Source organism: Sorex fumeus, unplaced genomic scaffold, assembly GCF_029834395.1.
Source record: "Sorex fumeus unplaced genomic scaffold, SorFum_2.1 ptg000131l, whole genome shotgun sequence".
NCBI classification, from domain to species: domain Eukaryota; kingdom Metazoa; phylum Chordata; class Mammalia; order Eulipotyphla; family Soricidae; genus Sorex; species Sorex fumeus.
Genome location: NW_026606188.1, coordinates 22,667,257 through 22,688,484, shown reverse-complemented (window position 1 = coordinate 22,688,484; position 21,228 = coordinate 22,667,257). Strand labels below are relative to the sequence as shown.

General features: G+C 41.2%; 1 protein-coding gene across 4 annotated transcripts in view; it reads left to right on the top strand.

Moving 5' to 3' along the window:
• The window catches only part of MAGI3 (membrane associated guanylate kinase, WW and PDZ domain containing 3), a 312,781-nt gene that overhangs the window by 253,652 nt on the left and 37,901 nt on the right, over positions 1 to 21,228 (top strand). For all 4 annotated transcript variants that reach the window (XM_056139117.1, XM_056139116.1, XM_056139119.1 and 1 more), the window contains exons 8-13: positions 6,347 to 6,441; positions 11,349 to 11,537; positions 14,053 to 14,658; positions 15,886 to 15,917; positions 17,912 to 18,068; positions 21,028 to 21,119. In XM_056139117.1, coding sequence (XP_055995092.1) covers positions 6,347 to 6,441; positions 11,349 to 11,537; positions 14,053 to 14,658; positions 15,886 to 15,917; positions 17,912 to 18,068; positions 21,028 to 21,119 — 1,171 coding nt within the window. The remainder of the gene's footprint in view (positions 1 to 6,346; positions 6,442 to 11,348; positions 11,538 to 14,052; positions 14,659 to 15,885; positions 15,918 to 17,911; positions 18,069 to 21,027; positions 21,120 to 21,228) is intronic.

The window sequence follows — 21,228 nt, the reverse complement described above, 5'->3', positions numbered from 1 at the left end:
AAAAATATTCCCCATAGAGAGAGAGAGAGCAAAAGGGAATGCCCTGCCACAGAGGCAGGGTGGGATGGGAGGGATGGGGGATGGGAGGGATACTGGGACCCATGGTGGTGGAAAATGGGCACTGGTGGAGGGATGGGTACTTGATCATTGTATAACTGAAACCCAAGCACAGAAATTTGTAAGTCTACAACTGTACTTCATGGTGTTTCACTAATAAAAATTTAAAAATAAATAAATTTAAAATAAAATAAAATTATTCCCCGTAGGATGAAGAGATTATACAGGGAGTAAGGTGCTTACCTTGCATACTGGCTGCCTCCAATTTGAACAACCTGAGAACCCAAATATGATCAGGTTTCCACTCCTGATCACAGAGCCAGTATTAAGTCCTGAGCAAGCCAGGCGTGGCCCGTCTCCCCCCAAATAAATTTCCCATAATGAAAGATTAAACAAATTTCATTTATATACAAAGAAAATAGATAATATCACTCTTTAAAGAGAAAAAAATAGAAACATGTTACATAAACCAGTAACACTTTCTGGTATTGATCCCTAAAGTTACCTGTTATTCCTATTTTAACTCTGCCATTATTCTAATATAGTATAGTGATTTTTGGAATGTTTTCTCTTTTTTGTTTGTTTTCTTGGTTTTTTTGAGCCATACCTGGTTGTACTCAGAGCTTACTCCTGGGTTTGCACTCTGGAATTACTTCTGGCAGTGTTCAGGGTGTCATAGGGGATGTCAGGAATGGAACCCTGGTGGGCCACGCACAAGACAAGTGCCATACCCACTCTGCTATCTCTCCAACATCCTGGAATGCTTTCTTAAACTCAAACGTGGGCCCTAAAGGAACAGCTCAGTTTGTTTGACTCTTAGCTCTAATTGCAGTGTCAGGATTTTGGTTCCTTGAGAAGGCTATGCTAATTTTATTTTTATCATATTATTTAACATTTTTCTGATACTGTGGTTTGAAATGTATGCAGCAGCTCTTTTGTTAGTTTATTTTTCCTAAGTGTATTTAGTTAAAATCAAGAAACAGCCATTTTCCAGGTCACTGGAACTTTTGAAAGCCAAATATGGAACAATTTTGTGGGATTGTTCTGCTAGTAGTTTATTCTGTTTAAATTGAGCATCAGTCAGCTGTGTTTTGACACTGCCAAACACTTCTGAGATAATGATTATCATTGTCCTATTGTCCACTCCAAGCGAATTTGATTTTGGCACACGGGGTGGAGGGTAGGTGGGTGTGGGAGGGTACACCTGGTGGTATTCAGGGCTTACTCCTAGCTCAGCACTCAGGGATCACCCCTGGTGGGGCGACGGGGATCATATTGGTGCTGGAGACAAACCCAGATCAACTGTATACAAGGCAAACATCTCCCCACTGTACTATTGCTCCAGTTCTCCAAGTGAGTTTGAATTCATGGTCTGGAGAGGAAAGTCATTTTCTTATTTTAAGAGTCTTAGGCTAAATCATTCAGCCCTCATTAATAGAGTGTGTATTGTGGAAGCAACTCTAGAGCAAACCCTAAGTGATCTGCTCACAAGTATCACAAGAGGTGTGTTCATGAGCCTGGATTACAGACAGCAACAGAAGCAACAGTTTGTTTGACTGTTTACTTTATAAGAGGATGATTCGTTAGATTTAGAATGAGCTCAAGATACATGTTACCATGGAGTCGACTGAGCTATGAGGTGTGGCTTTACTCCCAGGTTAGTTAGGTGTAGAATCTTGACCACAGGCATCTGCAGAGTACCAGTGGCGATCAGCACTCACACTTGAATGACTACTCTTTGGCTCCCTTCGTTTGTCAAACCAGATGACTCAGTGATTGCTTTTGGCAGAAGCCTTGTACTAATACCACTAACTACAATGGCATTTTTTCTGTGTCTTTATTATAGAAGATGAGATTTTGAAAATGTTGATTTAAAAAAAATGTTCCAAAAGTTGAATTATAGCATTTCCATAAAATATTTTTAAGACCTGGCAAATAGCTCAAGTAGGAGAGCATATAACTGCCATGTCCTAGGCCCTGAGTTTGCTCACTGGCATCACTTGGTACCCCTGGTACCACCATATAAAGCTCTGGTCGCCCCCAAGTACCTGTAAACTAAAGACCAAACTCTCAGCTTTTGCCCTTGGGGATGCTCCCTACATACTCACAAACCTCATCTTAATGCGCTCTTCTGTCAATGCAGCTGGGTGACAAGGTAGCACATACACATCTGATTTAGTATCCGGGTTTCTTCTTTAAATGGTTTGGGAGCCTGGAGAGGTAGTCCAGGGATAGTGCTCATGCCTTGCATGTACCTGACCCCTTGCATGTATCTGCAGTGCCACATGGCACCCTGATCTTCATGAGTTATATTCCTGGCAGACCTCACATCACTTGGGTGACCTTGGTTGCATCTGTGTCTTCCCTAGTGGCTCTAAGTTTGTGCAGCAATGTGTCAGGGTGCTTTCATTCACCTGCCCCAGTAGGCTGGCTGAGAATCGCAGGAAGTGACCACTGGGCCCTTGAATTACTGCTTGGGAAGCAGAAATAAAAAGAAAGATTTGTTTGTTGAAATTAATTTTTAAATCCATATATTGGAGCCAGAAAGATGGTACAGGGTTTAAGGTGCTTTGCATGCTCATGTCTGAGTCCCCTGTGGTCTCTCAAGCACTACTAGGAGTGATCCCTGAGCACAGATCCAAGAGCACAGAGCCCGAGCCCCTCCAGGAGGGAGCCCTGAGCACAGCCAGGGGAGGCTCCAAGATAAAATTGAAAACAAATCCATGTATACACAAAATGTTAATACAGCTGAGATTCCAAATTTCTTATCATATACTCTATCTACATTTGCTACTCTGGTTTAATTTTATTGAAAATCTGTAATATTATTTCCTTTCCCACAGCTAGCTGTATAGAAAACAAAATATTACCTCTTAGTAATATCATGCACATAAGTGCTCTGCTCAAAGGAAAGTGTTCTTGCTTTCTTTTGGGTTTTTTTGGCAGTGGGGGGGGGGGGGGGCATTTTTATCTAAGTTGTCTAAGGTAACATATACAATTACTTTCTTCACTAAAATCTTATATTCTTATGTCAAACAATTTTCAGGAAACTCTTGCTCATTTGCATGCTTCCTCTCTCTTGTCCCACTCATTATACAGAGTATAACTCCAAATTGCTACTTTCTATGTTTTAATGCCTGGGAAGGACATGTGAGTCATTCTAGTCAGTGACATTAAAGTAAACCAAGGTTCTAAACCAGTTTATTCTTTTCCAAGTGTCCTTTTCTATGTAGATATTTTTAAAAGAAATAAACCTAAAATGTCTGTGGCTAATAAGTCATTTTTCGAAAGTAATACCTAGTAGGAAGTGGTATTACCACTTCCTCTTTCTCTCTCCTCTCCTCTCCTCTCCTCTCCTCTCCTCTCCTCTCCTCTCCTCTCCTCTCCTCTCCTCTCCTCTCCCCTCCCCTCCCCTCCCCTCTCCTCCCCTCCCCGCCCCTCCCCTCCCCTCCCCTCCCCTCCCCTCCCCTCCCCTCCCCTCCCCTCCCCTCCCCTCTCCTCTCCTCTCCTCTCCTCTCCTCTCCTCTCCTCTCCTCTCTCTATCCCCCCCCACACACACACTCACATAGAAGGTGCTGCCCCATAATAAGAAACAAACATACTCAGTTTCATAGAAATTAAAGCCTAAACATTTCAAGTAGAGCTTGTTTTAGTTTTGAGTTCTGAAACAATACAGCCACATCAGTTGCAGAGTTCATTTGCGCTAAAAGCCTACAAAGTCAGGCAGAAAGCTAGAATTCCTGCCTCTGGGAAGCTTTTGTCTTTTGAAGTTGGCTTCTTCATTTACATAAGATCTGATGTTTAATAGCTGGAAGTCACTGTGTTACTTCTTGTTAAAATGCATTAGACTGGTGCTGAATCACCTTTATTCTTTGTAGTGGAGGGAGAAGTTTGGGTTTTGAGTCCATAGCTGACCCTGCTTCAGGGTCTTCCTGGCTCTTTGCTTAGGAAGGACCCCTGGCCATGTGCTGGGGGCACATATGCAATGTCAGGGATTGGAATTAGGTTCCGCTGCAGGCAAGGCAAGTGCCTTACATCCTGTTCTATCTCTCCAGCCTTAAAATACCTATTTTCTTTTTCTTTTTATTGGGGGTGGAGGCAGTGGGGGTGTTTTTTATTTGTCTAGGGCTTGGGGCCATGCAGCTGTGCTCAGGGCTTACTCCTGGCTCTGCTCAAGGATCACTCCCTAACAGGGCCAAGGGGACTATTTGGGGGCCAGAGATCGAATCACATACAAGGCAAGCACTGGAGCATAATTCCCATTGCTTTTGTGGAAGTGCTGTGTGTCCACTTGAGTATCTTTTGTGCAATAGGTGCTTTCTTAACCAAGTAGCCAGAGTAGCCCATGTGCTGTTCCCTTAGACAAGGCAGATGGATGGACAGTGGTTAGTCCCAAGTCCTCTGGCTTTCCTTATTCTCGGCTGTACTTTCCCCAAGAGTCAGTTGTGAATTTTCTCCAACTATAAATATCAGTTCAACTTATGTTGCAATTATATCATTCATTTAACAATTATGTAATTATGAAGAACTTTAAGTGTGAAAGATTGTTCTGTGATAGGAGATAAAGTAAATTACTTTCTTAGCTGCTGCTAAATTGATGTGGATGAGTCAGCAGGAGGAGTAATAGTAAAATGCTCCAAGACTTCTGTACTCAGATTTCTTCAAAAGTGTCTTTACAGCTGTTTCATTTTAGAGAAAGTTTAATTTAGAAACTCCCTCTCATTGGCTGCCCTTAAAAAATTAACCCACCAGGCCAGAGAGATAGTACAGTAGATAGGGCGTTTGCCTTGCATGGGCCGGCCTGTGTTCAATCCGCAGCATCACATATGGTCCCCAGAGACCACAGAAGTGCTCCCTGTGCACAGATCCTGGAATAATCTCTGAGCACTACAGGTGTGTGTCAAAACACACAACACACACAGCAATATTGACCCAGCAATACCTCTCCTGGGAATATATCCCAGAGAGGCAAAAAAGTGTAGTCGAAGTGACATCTGCACTTGTTTGTTCATTGCAGCACTCTTTACAGTAGCCAGAATCTGGAAAAACCTGAGTGCCCGAGAACAGATGACTGGTTAAAGAAACTTTGCTACATCTACACAGGGGAGTACTATGAAGCTGTTAGAAAAGATGAAGTCATGAAATTTACATACAAGTGGTACTACATGGAAAGTATCATGCTAAGTGAAATGAGTCAGGAAGAGAGGGACAAACATAGAAAGATTGCATTCATCTGGGGTACATAAAGTAACAAAATAGGAGACTAACACCCAAGAATAGCCAAGATAAGTACCAGATAACCTCCATGACTTGGAGGCCAGCTGCACACTCTAGGGGAAAAGGCAGCTCAGATAGAGAAGGGAGCACCAAATAAAGGTGTTGGGAGGATTCTCCCAAGATGGGAGATGCATGCTGAAAGTAGACTATAGACCAAACATGATTGCCACTCAATGCAAACTACAGCACCCAAAAGGAGAGAGACAACAAAAGGGAATGCCCTGCCACAGAGACAGGGGGGGATAGGGGGGTGGGGGGTGGGAGGGATACTGGAATCAGTGGTGGTGGAAAATGACCACTGGTGGAGGGATGGGTACTCAATCATTGTATAATTGAAACCCAAGCACAAAAATTTGTAAGTCTACAATGGTACCTCATGGTGTTTCACTAGTAAAAATTAAAACACACACACACACACACCAAAAAAATATCTTACTGATACTTTTATACTTTATCAACAGGTGTGAATTCAGTAGACATGAATCTGGCTTCTGTTTCAGAAAGCTGCCATTGACTTTATTGCATGCATTTATGTAAAAACTCTAATGAATGCTTCAACAGTTTGGCTTTCAGACATCTCTGTGGACCTTCCCAAAGTTGTCAGAGTTTTTCCCACTGTGACCTTTCAGTTTCCATAGCCTATACATACATATTTGTCCCATATACTATGGTGATAAATGGTCACTGTCACTGTCCTCCCGTTGTTCATCAATTTGCTCGAGCGGGCCCAGTAACATCTCCATTGTGACAATTGTTACTGTGTTTGGCATATGGAATACGTCATGGGTAGCTTGCCAGGCTTTGCGGTGCGGGCGAGATACTCTCGGTAGCTTGCCAGGCTCTCCGAGAGGGGCGGAGGAATCAAACTCGGGTTGACCATGTTGGCCGCTTGCAAGGCAAACGCCCTACCTGCTGTGCTATCGCTCCAGCCCGATAAAATGGTATAATTGACTATTTTAAATGTGTTTCTCTTTGTTCTAAGCAAAAATTTATGTTTTTCTCCCTTTCATAGTCATCTTAACCAGAAAACCCAATTTGAAAACCCTGTGGAGGAAGCCAAAAGGAAAAAGCAATTAGGACAAGCCGATATCGGGTCTTCAAAACCAGGTAGAACTTTTTCTTAATCATTTTCTTCTGATAATAACTTCTGAAATGTAAATGCTTAATTAATAAAAATGAATTGTCAGGGCTTTGAAATTTAACAGAAAGTATCTAATTTTCTTTACTGTAAAGTTGGAACTAGTCTTAATAAACATCGAAAAAGTTGAGAAAACAGGTTTTTCTCAGACTTCTCCAAGTGTAGGAGCTTGATGGAGAAAGGGGTTTAAGAGCTTCATTATGGATTTGAAGTTATGATTTGAAAACTGAATTGATTGAAGAGCTGATGTTTAAAGCCAATATTAGATTTCAAAACATTATGAGCTTTTTCCAAGTTAATTATCTTCAGTCTAAAATCAGTAACCATTAAGGATTCTTCATCAACTGTTATGTACAAGCACTGCGTGCTCCCACCATGCTTTCTGCCTATGTCATTGATTTTCATGTGGGATGGTTGTTTATTGGTATCATCAGGCTCATTTAGGAGAATCTCTGATATAGGGGTCACCTCTAACATGCTAGTGGCACCAGAGACTATTCCCAGTTCCATTTATGGGATGTTTTTTAAAAACATGGGTCTTGAGATTTTGATGAACTAATTGTATGTGTTTTGAATGCTACCCAGAAATTTCTTCCATTGAACTCATCATTCGCCATTTCTTTCTCCTCCACGGTCATTACTAACAACCAGACGTCTGTGTGATCATATTACAGCCTCCCCATTTCTGTTGCCTGAGACAAACACTTTTTCCCCCTTGGGCTTACTCCTGGCTCTCTGCTCAGGGATCACTCCTGGTGAAGTCTAGGGGACCATACATGGTGCTGGGGATCAAACTGGGACAAATAGTATGCAAAGCCAGCCTCCTACATGGTATACTTTCTCCAGCCTATAGATCTCTTGCTTAGATTTTTCAAAAACATAGACTTTTCCCTTCATTTTTGCATTTAATGTAGCAAATGATTTTTTATTTTGTTTTTGGGTTTTGGGCCACACTTGGAGGTGTATTCAGGGATTATTCCTGGATTTGCACTCAGGAATCACTCCTAGTGGGCTCAGGGGACTGTATGGGATGCCAGGGATCAAACTCATATCAGCAGCATTCAAGGCAAGCCTACTATACTATATCTCTAATTTCACAAGTATTTTTAGTTGAATAAATATTTTTAGCATCTCCTGATTTGCCAGGCATTTGGTATCAAAAACAACTTAGAGTAAGACAGATCTTCCCTTGAAAAGGTCACAGTTGATATATTTTTGGTCTATTTTCACAGTGCTGGGGCTCAAACTCAGATCCTCCCACCTGTGAATTATATATTTGAATGCTGAGCACATCCTTAGCCCAGCCCTATGCAGTTTAATATGAGGACCTGATGGTTTTCAAAATAGGGATAGTTGCCACTTAGAATCAGAATTAAATGTTCATTGGGAAGCAGGTTGGAATCCCAGCATAGCCTTGGATGAGTTTCCTGCGCAATGCCCTGTGCCTAAGAATAGAAACTACCTCTTGCAGTGATCCTAAATATGCTGAAGAATAACGTAAAGTGCTTACAATGATATCTAGCAATTATGACCCAGAAATGGGCAGCACTGTTGTTGTTATAGAAACAGACATAGTGCAGGGCTGGCATAAAGGAAGAGTCTCTGAAAGTCAAAAAGTCTGGGAACTTTCAAAGTTGGGGACACATTGAACTGGTTCTTAAGAGTCAGGTGGATAATATTTTCATTTTCTTTATTTTACCCTTCTCCCCAGCCCCGCAGTGTCATGATGACCAGTGCTCACATATGTGCATGGCTGTGTTGCTGGATCATTTGGGTGTGGTTCGCCCCAAGGTGACATAACAGTGTGGCACTTACACAGATGGCTATGGTGCTTGCTGAAGCCACACTTTTTAGTTGTAGGACTTGTGTCCATTCAGGTTGCAGGTGAGAGAGAGAGAGCGAGAGAGAGCGATATTCCCACATGCTCACCAGGGACCACACTTCCTGGCATGGTGTTCAACACCTCTGTTCTGTTCTGTGGTGCTCCCCAAGGGTCTTCTCCTTGCATTGTGGTGTCTACACACCTGCTCACCACTGTTGGGAATCACTGGTGTGGCCATGATCCCAAACCACAGAGCTGTCAAGTTCCAGCAGCAGAATCAGAGATGACCAGATTATTAGACTCAGGGCTTTTCTTTGTGCTTTTCTTCTTCCTCTTCTCACTTTCATGTGTTCCTATTTCCAATGAACTTCTGATTGGCTTTGATTATTGTATGTACGCTTTAACCTGGATTGGCTATGTGCAATACAAGTGCCCTAACCACTGTACTATTTCTCCAGCCCCATAGATGCGGATTTTCTAGCCCTTAGTAACCATTCTTCCTTCAGTTTTCATGGGGACTAGAGCATAGAGCATGGGATTAGTAACCAGAAATATGTCAAGATTTGACATTAAAATAAGAAAGGTACATTTTCATCTAACATCCTGTTCTCAGATGCCTTTCTAACTCTGGTCATTAAACGAATGATCTTATCTCCAGTCTGGTAAGCCACCCTGGTGGACAATTATAGATGACTTAGTGGGCTTTGAACATGCCAGTTGAATTACTTGCATTCAGGTTGCTAGTCTGACTGCCGGTGATGCTCACGGACACATCTGCCCACCCACTACCCAGTGCACACAGATCAGCCAAACTCAGAGCAGCCTCAGAAATAGGCTGTGGTGAGATGCTGTCCTCTTTGAAAAGCCCCAAATAGCTTATTTTTAAAGTTACCTGATGCTTTTATTTGTAAGAGATCTGCCAATCTGAGAGGAATTATGAAGCAGCTTAGTCAGTCTTCCCAGAGCTACCCTACCTGTGCTGGTTATATTCTGCATGATCTGTCCCATTGAAGGGTTGCTTGAAGGGTTGCTTTTGTCTCACAGATAGTGAACTTTAATGTTTTGCTCTTAAAACACTTTGCTATGAAGGATTGTAGCAGTCATTCACAACTGATGCTGAGCGTAATCCGCGGGCGGCTGGCTACACACTGAAAACCAGTCCTAGTTCCTTCCACTTCTTAGGGAACTAAAGAAGAGCTGTCCAGCCACATCCATGAAAGCATCTGTAACTGAGAAGACAGAAAGTAACAAGTGCTGGCAAGGAGGGAGAGACATTGGAACCCACCTATGTTTCTAGGACTATAAAAGGGGGCAGCCCCTTGGGGAAAATTTGGCAAGCTTTCAAATGTTCAGTGTAGTCACAACGTGTTTATGGTAATTGTTGCAGCAACATTCTTACGGTACCTAAAAGGAATGAAAGCACAGGCCCACACAGAGCCTTGGATGTAACATTCATAGCAACTTACTCAGGATAGCAAATAGTGGAAACAGTGAAAAACTCATATATAATGTTTTGTAACCACAAGGCGAAATGTTACATGACAAAAGGGGCAAAGTAACACCTGCTGTAAGCACAGCTAAACCTCAAAGATGCACAGTGAAAGAAGGTATCTAAGAGATCACATAAGACAAGGGAGTGGTAAAGCAGGTGTCTTAGTGACTGCTGTAATGGCATTTCTGTTTGGTGGGGTGAGAAACTTTTCTAAAATTCTACTATGAGCAGAGTTGTATAACATTGAGTTTTGTACTTTAACTGGTTAAATTGTATTAGGTGTGAATTATATCTCAATATAAGTCCGTTGGAGAGCCTGGGGGATATTGTGCTGAGTGAAGTCAGTTCAGAAGGAGAGGGACAACGGACACAGAATGATCTCTCTCCTATGTGGGAGATAAAGAAGCATAGTAAGGGATAACAAATGGCCAAGGCAGCGGAACTTGCAGGACCGAGCTTGCCAGAGGAAGGCTGGGGGATGTGAGCCAATGAGAGAGGAAAGAAGACACTCTTGGGGGGTGAGGAAGTGCGAATATTACACCATGAAGCCCTACCATAAATTTTGCAGTGTGCCTAAAATAAAAAATAAATCTATCATTTTAAAAAATAATCCAAAGAGTTATTTTGCAAAGTATAAAGCTTCATGATCTGCTTATGTGTGTTGTTCATGAGTGCCCTTCTGGGGTGAAAGGCAGTAGGATGGAGGGAGATGGATCTGTTATTATTTGGCACTGTGGATTACTTTCAGTTCTAGGATCTCCTAGGGAAATCTCTAAGACTAGACTTTTCAACACGGCAGTGGTGTTTTTCCTTCTTCAGGAATCTACTACACATGAGCAAAAGGGAAAAAAGCATGCATGAAGCAGCTTGCCCAGCATGCACAGCTTCACTCCTTTCATCATGAGCATCTTCATAATTGTGACGATGGCCTTGATCTGCTCATGTAGTGTTTTCTACACCAAAGTCAGTGGTGTGCTAATTTAAATGAAATGGCCAGTGTCCCATGCCAGCGCGAGAGCCAGTGGGCAGAATTGCTGAGTTCCTGCTTTGTATGCTAGAGTCCCGGATTCAGTCCCCGGCCCCTTAAAGTTCCTGCACAGAACCAGGAGTATGCCCCTGAGCACTAGCAGGTGCACCCCCCCGCCCCCGCCAGGAAAAAGCAATAGAATTGTTGGAAGAAAGGAATAAAAGAACAGTTGAGTGTCTGTTCAAGACTTTTGGATATTTAATAATGAGTCCTTTGGGCGCATCATTTGGACTTCATCTTATGGACTCTGGGATGAGAGAAAGTAGGTATGAGCAGGGCGATGAGGAAGAGATTAGCAGGTGCTTTTCATCTTTCAGGTGAAGCAAAAGAGTACAATAAAAGAGAAAGGATTCCTTAATTAGCATTTTCAGTGATTTTGTTATGTTTTTAAATTCGAATCATTCCTACAGCTTGTGTGTCTCATTTTCATTCCTTTTTAGTTGGTTGTATTTAAGGTTTATAAATTGCCTGGGAGCTTGACTTTGAGGGGTGTTTCATTATGTTCTTCCCCAAATTCATTCTTGTTCTGGCACAGATACAGAAAAGTCACACTTCACTCGTGATCCCTCTCAGCTAAAAGGTGTGCTTGTTCGAGCATCTTTAAAAAAAAGCACAATGGGATTCGGCTTTACCATCATCGGCGGGGATCGGCCTGATGAGTTTCTGCAGGTGAAGAACGTGCTGAAGGATGGGCCTGCGGCTCAGGACGGGAAGATGGCTCCAGGTGACCCTCGCTCCAGGACTGCCAGCAGCCCTGTGGCCCCATCCAAAACTGACTGTGAAATTATTTCTAAAGAGAGTGCATGAGTTATATAGCTGAAGTGGCAGATTCCTGTAGTCAAATAGTTTAGCACACACTGATTTCGAGAGAGAATATGTTATAAAAATCAGCCAAGCCCCTCCTTGGCATGAAGGACACCCAAGTTCCATCCCAGGCACCTCTTGATGACACCTATCTCTTAGCTATTGCATATGCAATAGGATTTCATAATAGAGATTCACATTTTTCCCCTGAGCACCACCAGGGGTCAACTCCCAAGCAGTGCTTGATCACTGCCAGATATATCTCCCCTTCCCAAAATAAAAAAAAATAATAATAAAAGGTTCAAAAAATGTGTAGAAAATAAACCTTTTTGCATTACCAAGCCAAGGATTTCTCATTCAGTTCAGAGAAATGATATTATTTGGGACCAGAGTAATAGTACAGTGGGTAGAGTTTTGCATCTGGCAGGCCTGGGTTCGATCCCTAGTACCTCATATAGTCCTCTGAGCACTGCATGAAGTGATTCCTGAGTACAGAGCAAGGAATAGACCCTGAGTGCTGCTGGGCATGACCCAAAAACAAACAAAAACAATCAACTTATTTGTTTGATTCTGTCTGGTTATGTGTAGGCTACTATAGTTTTCCCAAAGTCTTTACTCAGTAATCATTAGACACGTTTATGGGACAGTGTTTATGACAACAGAACTAAACGAAATTCAAGACTAGCTCTGATTGGTGGGTTGAGGGTAGGGGTGTTGAGCATTTCTTTATTCGAGAAAGATTTTGAGTTTGCTTATTACTCAGCTTGCTAGACTTTCCGGTTTACCATAGTACTTATGATCATTGCTACAGTATTGATTTATATTTAATGAGGATATGGGATCTCTCATACTGTGCTTCCCACATATTGTTAGAGACTCAGAACAAGAAGAATTAAAAGAATCAAGAGTTATATTTATAAATAAAATTAATTTTAGATTTTCTTTATAATTTGCAAACTTCTAGAGATTAAAATAAGTAAATTTTTTTTCAGTCCTTTGGCTTTTCAACATTTTGTCTATGAAACATGGCTCTTAATTATTGCATGTTCTATTAGGATTTCATAATGAAAATTTAAATTTGGCTAAAACTAATATCTAATTTGGATAGCAGTGCAACACTTCCATGAACATCTGGGCAACATAAATCAGAGGAAGCAAATCAGAGTTTTGTCCTAATTCCTCTATCTTCATCTAGATTATAAGAGAAATTTCCAAAGACTAACATTTGTTTTGAATACCATTCATGTTGATTTTTTTTAGCTTACCTGCAATCAGCACACTTTATTAGGCAATAACCTTTGAAATAATCATATTCAAATGTACAAAACATTTTGGGACAATTTTTAAAAGTTAAAGCCGCACTAGAAAATACATAGCTAATGAATGTCAAGCAGTCAGAACTCTGCAACCAAAGTTAGCAGAGTAGCGTTGAAGGGTGCAAAGCCAAGCACTGCCAGGAGGGAAGCAGTTGACTTTTCAGTGTCTTGAGTAGTCTAGTCTTTGCTTATGGAGACTTTCTGTTGTCACTTGTTTTTCCTTTTGAAGTTTGAATTTCTTGGAATCATGATTTCAGTAAGTTGGCAGTCTCTATAGGAAAAATGAGATGGAAAGAAAACCCATTCATAACATTAAACATTCTAATTATCAATTCTACATTTTCCAAGCCAGAATGAAATTTTAATTGCATTGAAGTTATTGTCTTTTTAAATTCAAATAATTAGTTGGTGTTTAAAAATTGTCTATTTGTAGTAGTAGCCAATGGAGTTCTTTGTTACCTGCAAAATGTGCCCAGTATATGACCCTTTAGGTATGTATGACTCAGAGGATGTCCTGACAATAATAACATGAAGTTTTCAGTTACATTTTTAAATAATTTCTTGATCTTGGCATCATAACCTTTTGCCACCAATACAAGCTTTTGGGCCAGAGAGATGGTCCTGGAATTAAAGTTCTTGCCTCACATGCTGCTGACCCTGGTTGAAATACCTTTTGTCTCCCAAGTACCTCCAGGGGTCACTCCTGTGCAAAGAACCAGTAATAGCCCCTGAGTACTGTTGGACATAACTCCAAAACCAAACAAAAAAAAATTTTTTTAATTTTTAAAGGATTTTATATTTGTATATTCTTTTTTTTTTTAGAGAGAGGAAACCCAAAAGGGAAGATGACAGACATTTGAAATCTACCTTTTTAGCAGTTAATGAGTAGTAAGAGATTTTCCAGAGACTGATTTAGGGGTAGAAGGTGGAACTGGGGGCTGAAACCAGGGACTCATGTGCAGTGCATGTGCTCTATTGCTGAACCCCAGACCCAGGAGAGGGTTTTATTACTTAATTTAAATTTGGATGTTATACATGTTATCCTTATTAGCTTATTAGCTTATTGGATTAGCTTATTTGATTGTTTTAATATTACTAAATGTGCTTATGTTTCACTAGGTGATGTTATTGTAGATATCAATGGCAGCTGTGTCCTGGGTCACACCCATGCAGATGTTGTCCAGATGTTTCAGTTGGTACCTGTCAATCAGTATGTAAACCTCACTCTGTGCCGTGGATATCCACTTCCTGATGACAATGAAGACACAGTGGCAGACGTTATCACTGCCACTCCGGCCATCAATGGGCAGCCATTAACCAAGGGAGAGACTTGCATGAATACTCAGGAGTGTAAATCAGGAACAGTGACTCTGGACCAGAATGGAAAATCAGGACACACCTTGCTCAGTGATCGTCTCAATGGACCATCAGATCCCAGCGAGCAGAGAGCATCCATGGCCTCCTCAGGGGGTTCCCAGCCTGAGCTTGTGACTATCCCTCTGGTGAAAGGCCCAAAAGGCTTTGGGTTTGCAATTGCTGACAGCCCCACTGGACAGAAAGTGAAAATGATCTTGGATAGTCAGTGGTGCCAGGGCCTACAGAAGGGGGATATCATTAAGGAAATTTACCATCAAAATGTGCAGAATCTGACACACCTCCAGGTGGTAGAGGTGCTGAAGCAGTTCCCAGTGGGTGCAGATGTGCCGTTGCTGATCCTGAGAGGAGGTGAGTAACCGCCCGGCAAGGTGAGCTCGCCATTGTGCATGCATGTCTGCTTGTTAATGGTCCTCCCTTTGGGTCAAAATGCCTCTCTTCCCAGTAGAATTAACTGGTATTATAAGTGCATATTTTCCTTACATTTTTTGACTGTTTAAGTAAGCACTATCTTTTGTGGCACTTTTTCTTAGCTATTAGTGGTTTTAGCCATGTCCATTATGGATTTCTTTTCCACTCAGTTCCTTTTAAAACCTGATTTATGACTTTCCTGATTAGAGAGAGTTACAGCATTTTGCTACTACAAGCTGAAAAAAAAGCGTCCGAATTTAATTTTTTTCTGTTGATGACAGTAATAGAAATTGACTTTTTCAACCAGGGATACTTCATCTGTACCTCTGTAATGTACTAAAGATGTTTTCAAAGAGCTAACAGCTCTGTGAATAAGCAAAATGTTGGATGGGGTGTTAATCTGTTCCGTAAAAGCAGTAAATGTAGCTGGTGCTCATAAAGCTTTTATCTTAAGCAGTAGAATCTCTCTGGAAATGTTAATTAAGCCCTATAGTGCTCATGTGTGAGAGACAGTTTTTATTTTCAAGGTCATCAACTGACATGAACTGCTCCCCAGACATTAAAAATTCAGTTCCAAGGACTAATCACAGTGTTGCATTTTAATAGGCTTTCTTAAATCCATACCTATGAAGATTCATAGTTTAAAGAATAAAGTAGACCATTCACTTTCTTTTTTTAATCTCTGACATTTCATTTTCATTTTGGAGACTGTTGAGCAAGTTAACTTCTTTGGAGTATTTCCATCATTCTCATTCTTTCAACCATTTTTGTTTTACCTCTGGGTCATAGGGTAGACTCAGTGGTCATCTTTCTGTGAGTAATGGAGAGTTATCCCAACTTTCAGCAAAAGTTAACAAGGACATCTGGATTTGGTGTCATACAGGTTTGATGTCCATTATCTTACCTTGCTGCTTTAAACTTCCTCAGTATAGGAAAGGAAGTGAATCTGTGGGTCATTTGTTTTCCTGATCTGTGAAATGGCAGTAACACTTATGCTTCCATATATCATACAAATGAGATCATAGATGTTTAATGCCTGGTACTGGAAGATGTAAAATTTACTAGCCACTAAGAAGTTGAAGCTAGTTATAGCATAAATATTAGCAGTATGTGTGAACTTAGAATGCTTCCTCTGCTTTTAAAAATTTGATTTTATTTTTTTTTAAGGTCCTCCTTCACCAACAAAAACTACCAAAATGGTGAGTATATCGTGGCCCTCACATTCTTCTTCCAAACACAGCAGGGAGATGCCGCCACGTCATCCTCTGTAGCAAGTGGTGATGATGATTCTCAGTTGGGAGAAGCCAAGGCAAATTTTCTGGGCTAGTGTCAGAAACCCAGGTAGTATGTGAGATAGGAAGTGGTGTGCTTGCCTCTGTAACAGTTCAGCCACACTGCTTGCAGCCTGTCCTGATAGGATTCTGTCCTCTGACTAGTACAGGTAGATGTGGCTGAGGTCCTTTCTTGATGTTTCAGAGGAGCAAGGGTAAGAAGCTGAGTATTTGGGCAGATAATAAACTTCCATCTTCTTGGTGCCCAAAGACGCAGGAAGACCCAGCATAGCAGTTTTCCACCCTTTTCCACTTGTGGACCAGGAAAATAAAAGAAATATTTCACAGACTGCTGAGGCAGAAATAAAAACCGTTACTGATCGTAGGCATGTTTGTGTATCAGCACTGCTATGTGGTCCAGGAGCACCTGGTATTAAGCAGCAGTACATTTTTGGTGGACAGACAAGAAATTGTCTGTGGAGCAACAATGTGAGTCCATGGATTGGTGGTAAAAACTTGTGCTCTAGAACAGTTGGGGCGTGGGTTCAATTTGATTGTTATTAAAGGCCCCCAGGCGTTTTCATTGGCATTCTTTACCCAAGTAGCCTATTTAAGGCCCTAGAGAATAAGAACTAAAGAGAATGGGTGTACCCATACTACTGTTTTGAACAAGACTGTGAGGTGCACATGTAGAGCTGCTTAAATATCCATCATTAAGTGGACATAAAGACAGTTGTGTACAGAATCCTAGTATAGTTACCACTTACCTGTCGTCTCACAAGAGGAAGACGGCCAGCTCCAGAGCTATCAACTATAGGCTATTCAAAGAAAGACACTTGGATAGAAAGGGGGCTCATCATTTTAGGCCACCAGGTAGAACACCCAGTAGTCTATGCCATTTAGTTCCTGTAAGAACGGAAATCATTTCTTCCTTTCCAGTGAAAGTCATATTGTTTGCCTGTGTCTCTCTGCTTCCTGTGGTAAACAGTTTCCAGGTCTGTGTGGCCGTGTTTCCTCATGGGGACTCTGATGGACTCTCCCTGTTTCTGACAGAACCCCAGGGCCCAGGAGTGAAGGCTGATCTGGTCTTCACCGTTATTGGAGAGGATGTGGGTCAGTGAAGGGTCACCTCTGACACAGCACTATCCGTCACCACTCCCTGAGGAACTGCTGCTCCCCTAATGTAGTCAACATCACTGATGTTTCTAGCAGTAATTCAAAACTGTCTATTGTTTTCTTAAAACATTGACTGGATTTCATGAAAATGTTTTTACTAAAGTCATTTTGCTTGACTATTATTTGCAGTAAGTTCTAGCTGAGAAGAAAAATTATGAAAAGATGTCACTCTCTTTCCTTATTTGATTACCTGGCCTGGTGCATTTTTCCCATAATAAATTGGAATTGGCAATGCAGGATTTTCACAGTGCCACTTATTATTTAAACACTTCCTAGTCTCGTTTCTTTAAAAAAATATTATCTTAAACATCTTCGTTGGGAATTAAATTTAGTGAGTGAGAAGGGTAGGGCTTACCAAGAATTTTATTAAAAATAAAATTTTTAAAATTAAAATTAAAAATGTTCTGTGGGATCCCTGTGGAGTCCTCCTGTTTATTTGTTGCCTAGCACAGTGCCCCGTCCATCTCCTCAATGTTGATTTGGATCTTGTTGGGAGAAAGGGTAGGAGTGCTTCCCTTCAGTTGAAATCATCACACACTTTTTTATGATTTAAGTTAAATATCTTTTAACCAAATATACCTGGTTCTGCATGTGAATTCCTCTAAGACGGGAAACTTCTCATGACCTTGACCCCACCACCCACACAGCTTTAATATGTCTCTGCACCTGGTTTAGATCATGTATGAACTAGTCAGTCACTAGTCAGTCATCTCTAAAATCCTAAGTAACGGTCTTTTCCATTTCAGAAAACGGATAAGAAAGAAAATTCTGGAAGTTTGGAGGCCATAAATGAGCCTCTTCCCCAGCCTATGCCTTTCCCACCCAGCATTGTCAGATCAGGATCCCCCAAACTGGATCCTTCTGAGGTCTACCTGAAGTCTAAGACTTTATATGAAGATAAACGTAAGTAGTTGTGAGATAGTTAAGAAGAACATGCACTAAAATTAATTAGAATATTTGTTTTGTTTTTTTTTTTATTTTTATGGGGGTGGGGGCACAACCAGCGGTGCTCAGGGCTTACTCCTGGCCTTAAGCTCAGGGATTACTCCTGGCGGGGTTTTGGGGACCATGTGGGATGCCAAAGATCGCACCCAGTTCAGCTATGTGTATGGCAGGTACCCTACCACTGTGTGATCTCTCTGGCCCATGGAGGATTCCATTAAAAATTAGGCATAGTCCTAATTTTTAAAGAAATTTTTAAAAATCTTTCAAGAAAAGAAGAAAAATAGAAAAATGCAATTTTAAAGAAAGGAAAACACCTAGGACTATCCCATCTCATGTGATCCTTTTCTTACCATGTTGCTATAATTCTAGGCTTCTTGGATTTATATTAAGTATTTGTTCTTCTTCAAAACCTTTTATTTTGTCCCTATTTCTACTTTATACCATCAGACATAGGCACTGCATCCAAAAAAGATGATTGACCCTAGATGGAAAAGACATAATGTAATGGAAGATGTACAAATCAGTTTAACAGGCAGTGAGAGAAGGGAGTTTTGGATAAATTTGGATCAAAATAGGAAATGGTCAATTTTACCAGTGTAGGGGGTAAAACGTATCTGATATGATTCATGTAGAACATTAAGATCCTTCATAGGTAAGAAGCATATATGAAACAGATGAAAAGGACTAAAGGAAGGACTCTCCTCTGCATAGTGACTTGCATGTTAGTTCTGTGTGACTAGCTGTGACTGGCACGAGGAACCAAGGGCAGGGTGTGGAGGCCCGTTCCACCATCCTCAGGAAGCTGAGCTGGTCACATAATGCAGAGAGCCATGCTCTGGTTTTGACTCCTAGGACAATATTACTGGACTTGTGCCTTAGAACAAGAAGTCTCACAATGGAGATGTTACTGGACCCGCTGCAGCAAATTGATGAACAACAGGACAGTGACAGTGCCTTAGAAAGAGTCTTGGGATAAGTCAGGGAGCTGTACTGTGGAGAAAGTGTGTGCAGCCTGAGGCAGGAGCCAGCATGCAGCTAAGGGTGAGGAGAGGGCAATGCCAAAGCAGAAACCAGAATCAAAGTCATTTCCTTCTACTGCTACAGTCTCTGCAGTCAGAAAGCAGCTCTAAGTAGGATGAATTTTTTCCATTTATTCTTAAGAAATTGAAGTCTACATTGGAAAAGATGAATCTAGGTGGAAATGTTTTATGTCATTGATTTCATAAACGTTTTATGTCATTGACTTTATACATATTGAATCAATTGCAGAGCTTTATCTTGTTAAGTCCCTGACCATAATTGGAAAGATAAAAACCAGGTATGAGCACAGCAAAGCCATCATTTAGTTTTTAGCGTAATTGTAGAGATCCCTTTCTTCACGTTTCCTGGTAAATCTTTAGCTACTCATATAAACTGTCCATTGCTTTTATCTCATGTGAGTGGGCCTCATGAGTCTCTTTTATTTCTAAGGTTCTATAGTTCTAGTAGGAGAATTCATCAACAGACCTTGCTTCTGAGAACATTATTGGGCTTGACTCATCCGTAGCCCCTTTTCCTGTACTCCTTTGCTGCTCTCTCTTTTGCTTTCTTAGAAATAACAACTACTTTGTGCTTGAAAGTAACAATAACATTTTCCCAGAGATAAAGTTTTCACCATGTAGTAGGTTTCCCTGACCTAATATTCTGATTAATGGTACGTGTTTTTCAGCAGAGGAAGTTGGTCCCTGGATATTAAAGGGGGTTTTAAACCTTTACTCTGCCATTGACTTGCTTTGTGAGATGAATGGATGATTCAGACCTCAGTGTCTCTTACAGAGTTAGTTTCTTGATTGTCTTCTTTTGAGCCACATGTGGCAGTGCTCTGGGCTTACTCTTGGCTCTGCACTCAAGGATCACTACTGGTGGGGCTCAGGGGACTATATATGGTGCTAGGGAATACAATAGAACCCAGGTGTGTTGTTGCAAGGCAAGGGGCCACCCACTGTACTATCTCTCCAACCATGTTACATATTTTCTCTAAGAGTAATATTGGCCAGGGAAGTAGCTCATCTGTAGAGTGCTGGTCTGCCATGTGTGAGGCCTTGGGTTTGATCACCAGCACTGCAAAAATTGGAATTTTAAATAATGTCATTTTGTGGGGCCAGATCAGTAGTACAGAAGATTGGACATTTACCTTGCACACAGCTGACCAAAGTTGGATCCCCTGCATTTCATATTCTCCCCCTGAGCACCACCATGAGTGAACCCTGAGCATCACAGAATGTGCCTAATAATGTCGTTTTGTAGAATTCAGCTAAGTGATCAGTTCCTAAGGAATGATCTTCTGAGATGAAGTTATTAGCTTAGGAATAGAACTAAGGTCTTTTATGGGCTCTCTTTTCTTAGGACTTTAAGTATAATACGGTATTGGGTTTTTTTTCTTTTTTTGCTTTTGCTTTTTGGGTCACACCCGGCAATGCACAGGGGTTACTCCTGGCTCTGCACTCAGGAATTACCCCTGGCGGTACTCAGGAGACCATATGGGATGCTGGGAATTGAACCCGGGTCGGCCACATGCAAGGCAAACGCCCTTCCCTCTGTGCTATTGCTCCAGCCACCAAAGTATAATACTGTAGTTAATACTATAGTATTTGAAAGAATTAGGGGGTAGTGGTAAAACCTACGACCAAGCACATGAGAGGGGACAGGTAATAATTATTCCTGAGTAATCTTAATATAAAGTTCTGCTAAGGTTTCCAAAGAAGGATTTACTGTTAAATTTGTGGTAGGACTATACTCAGGTGTAAGTTTTCATACATTAGGTGTTCTGAGGTTATTATGCTCAGTAAAGTTATCCTATTATTGAACTTTGTTTTATTTTAAACCTTTCATAATATACCAAAGTATTCATTTTCATATGTTCTGACTTTTTTGGTAGCTCCAAACACCAAAGACCTGGATGTCTTTCTTCGAAAGCAGGAATCAGGGTTTGGCTTCAGGGTGCTTGGAGGAGACGGGCCTGACCAGTCTGTAAGTTTAAATCCTTGGGATTCGGGTTATTCATGTTAAAACATTCCTACAACGGCCACATGTGGAGTGCATATTCAGAGGGCCTCTCCTGGTGATGCTCTGCATGGCT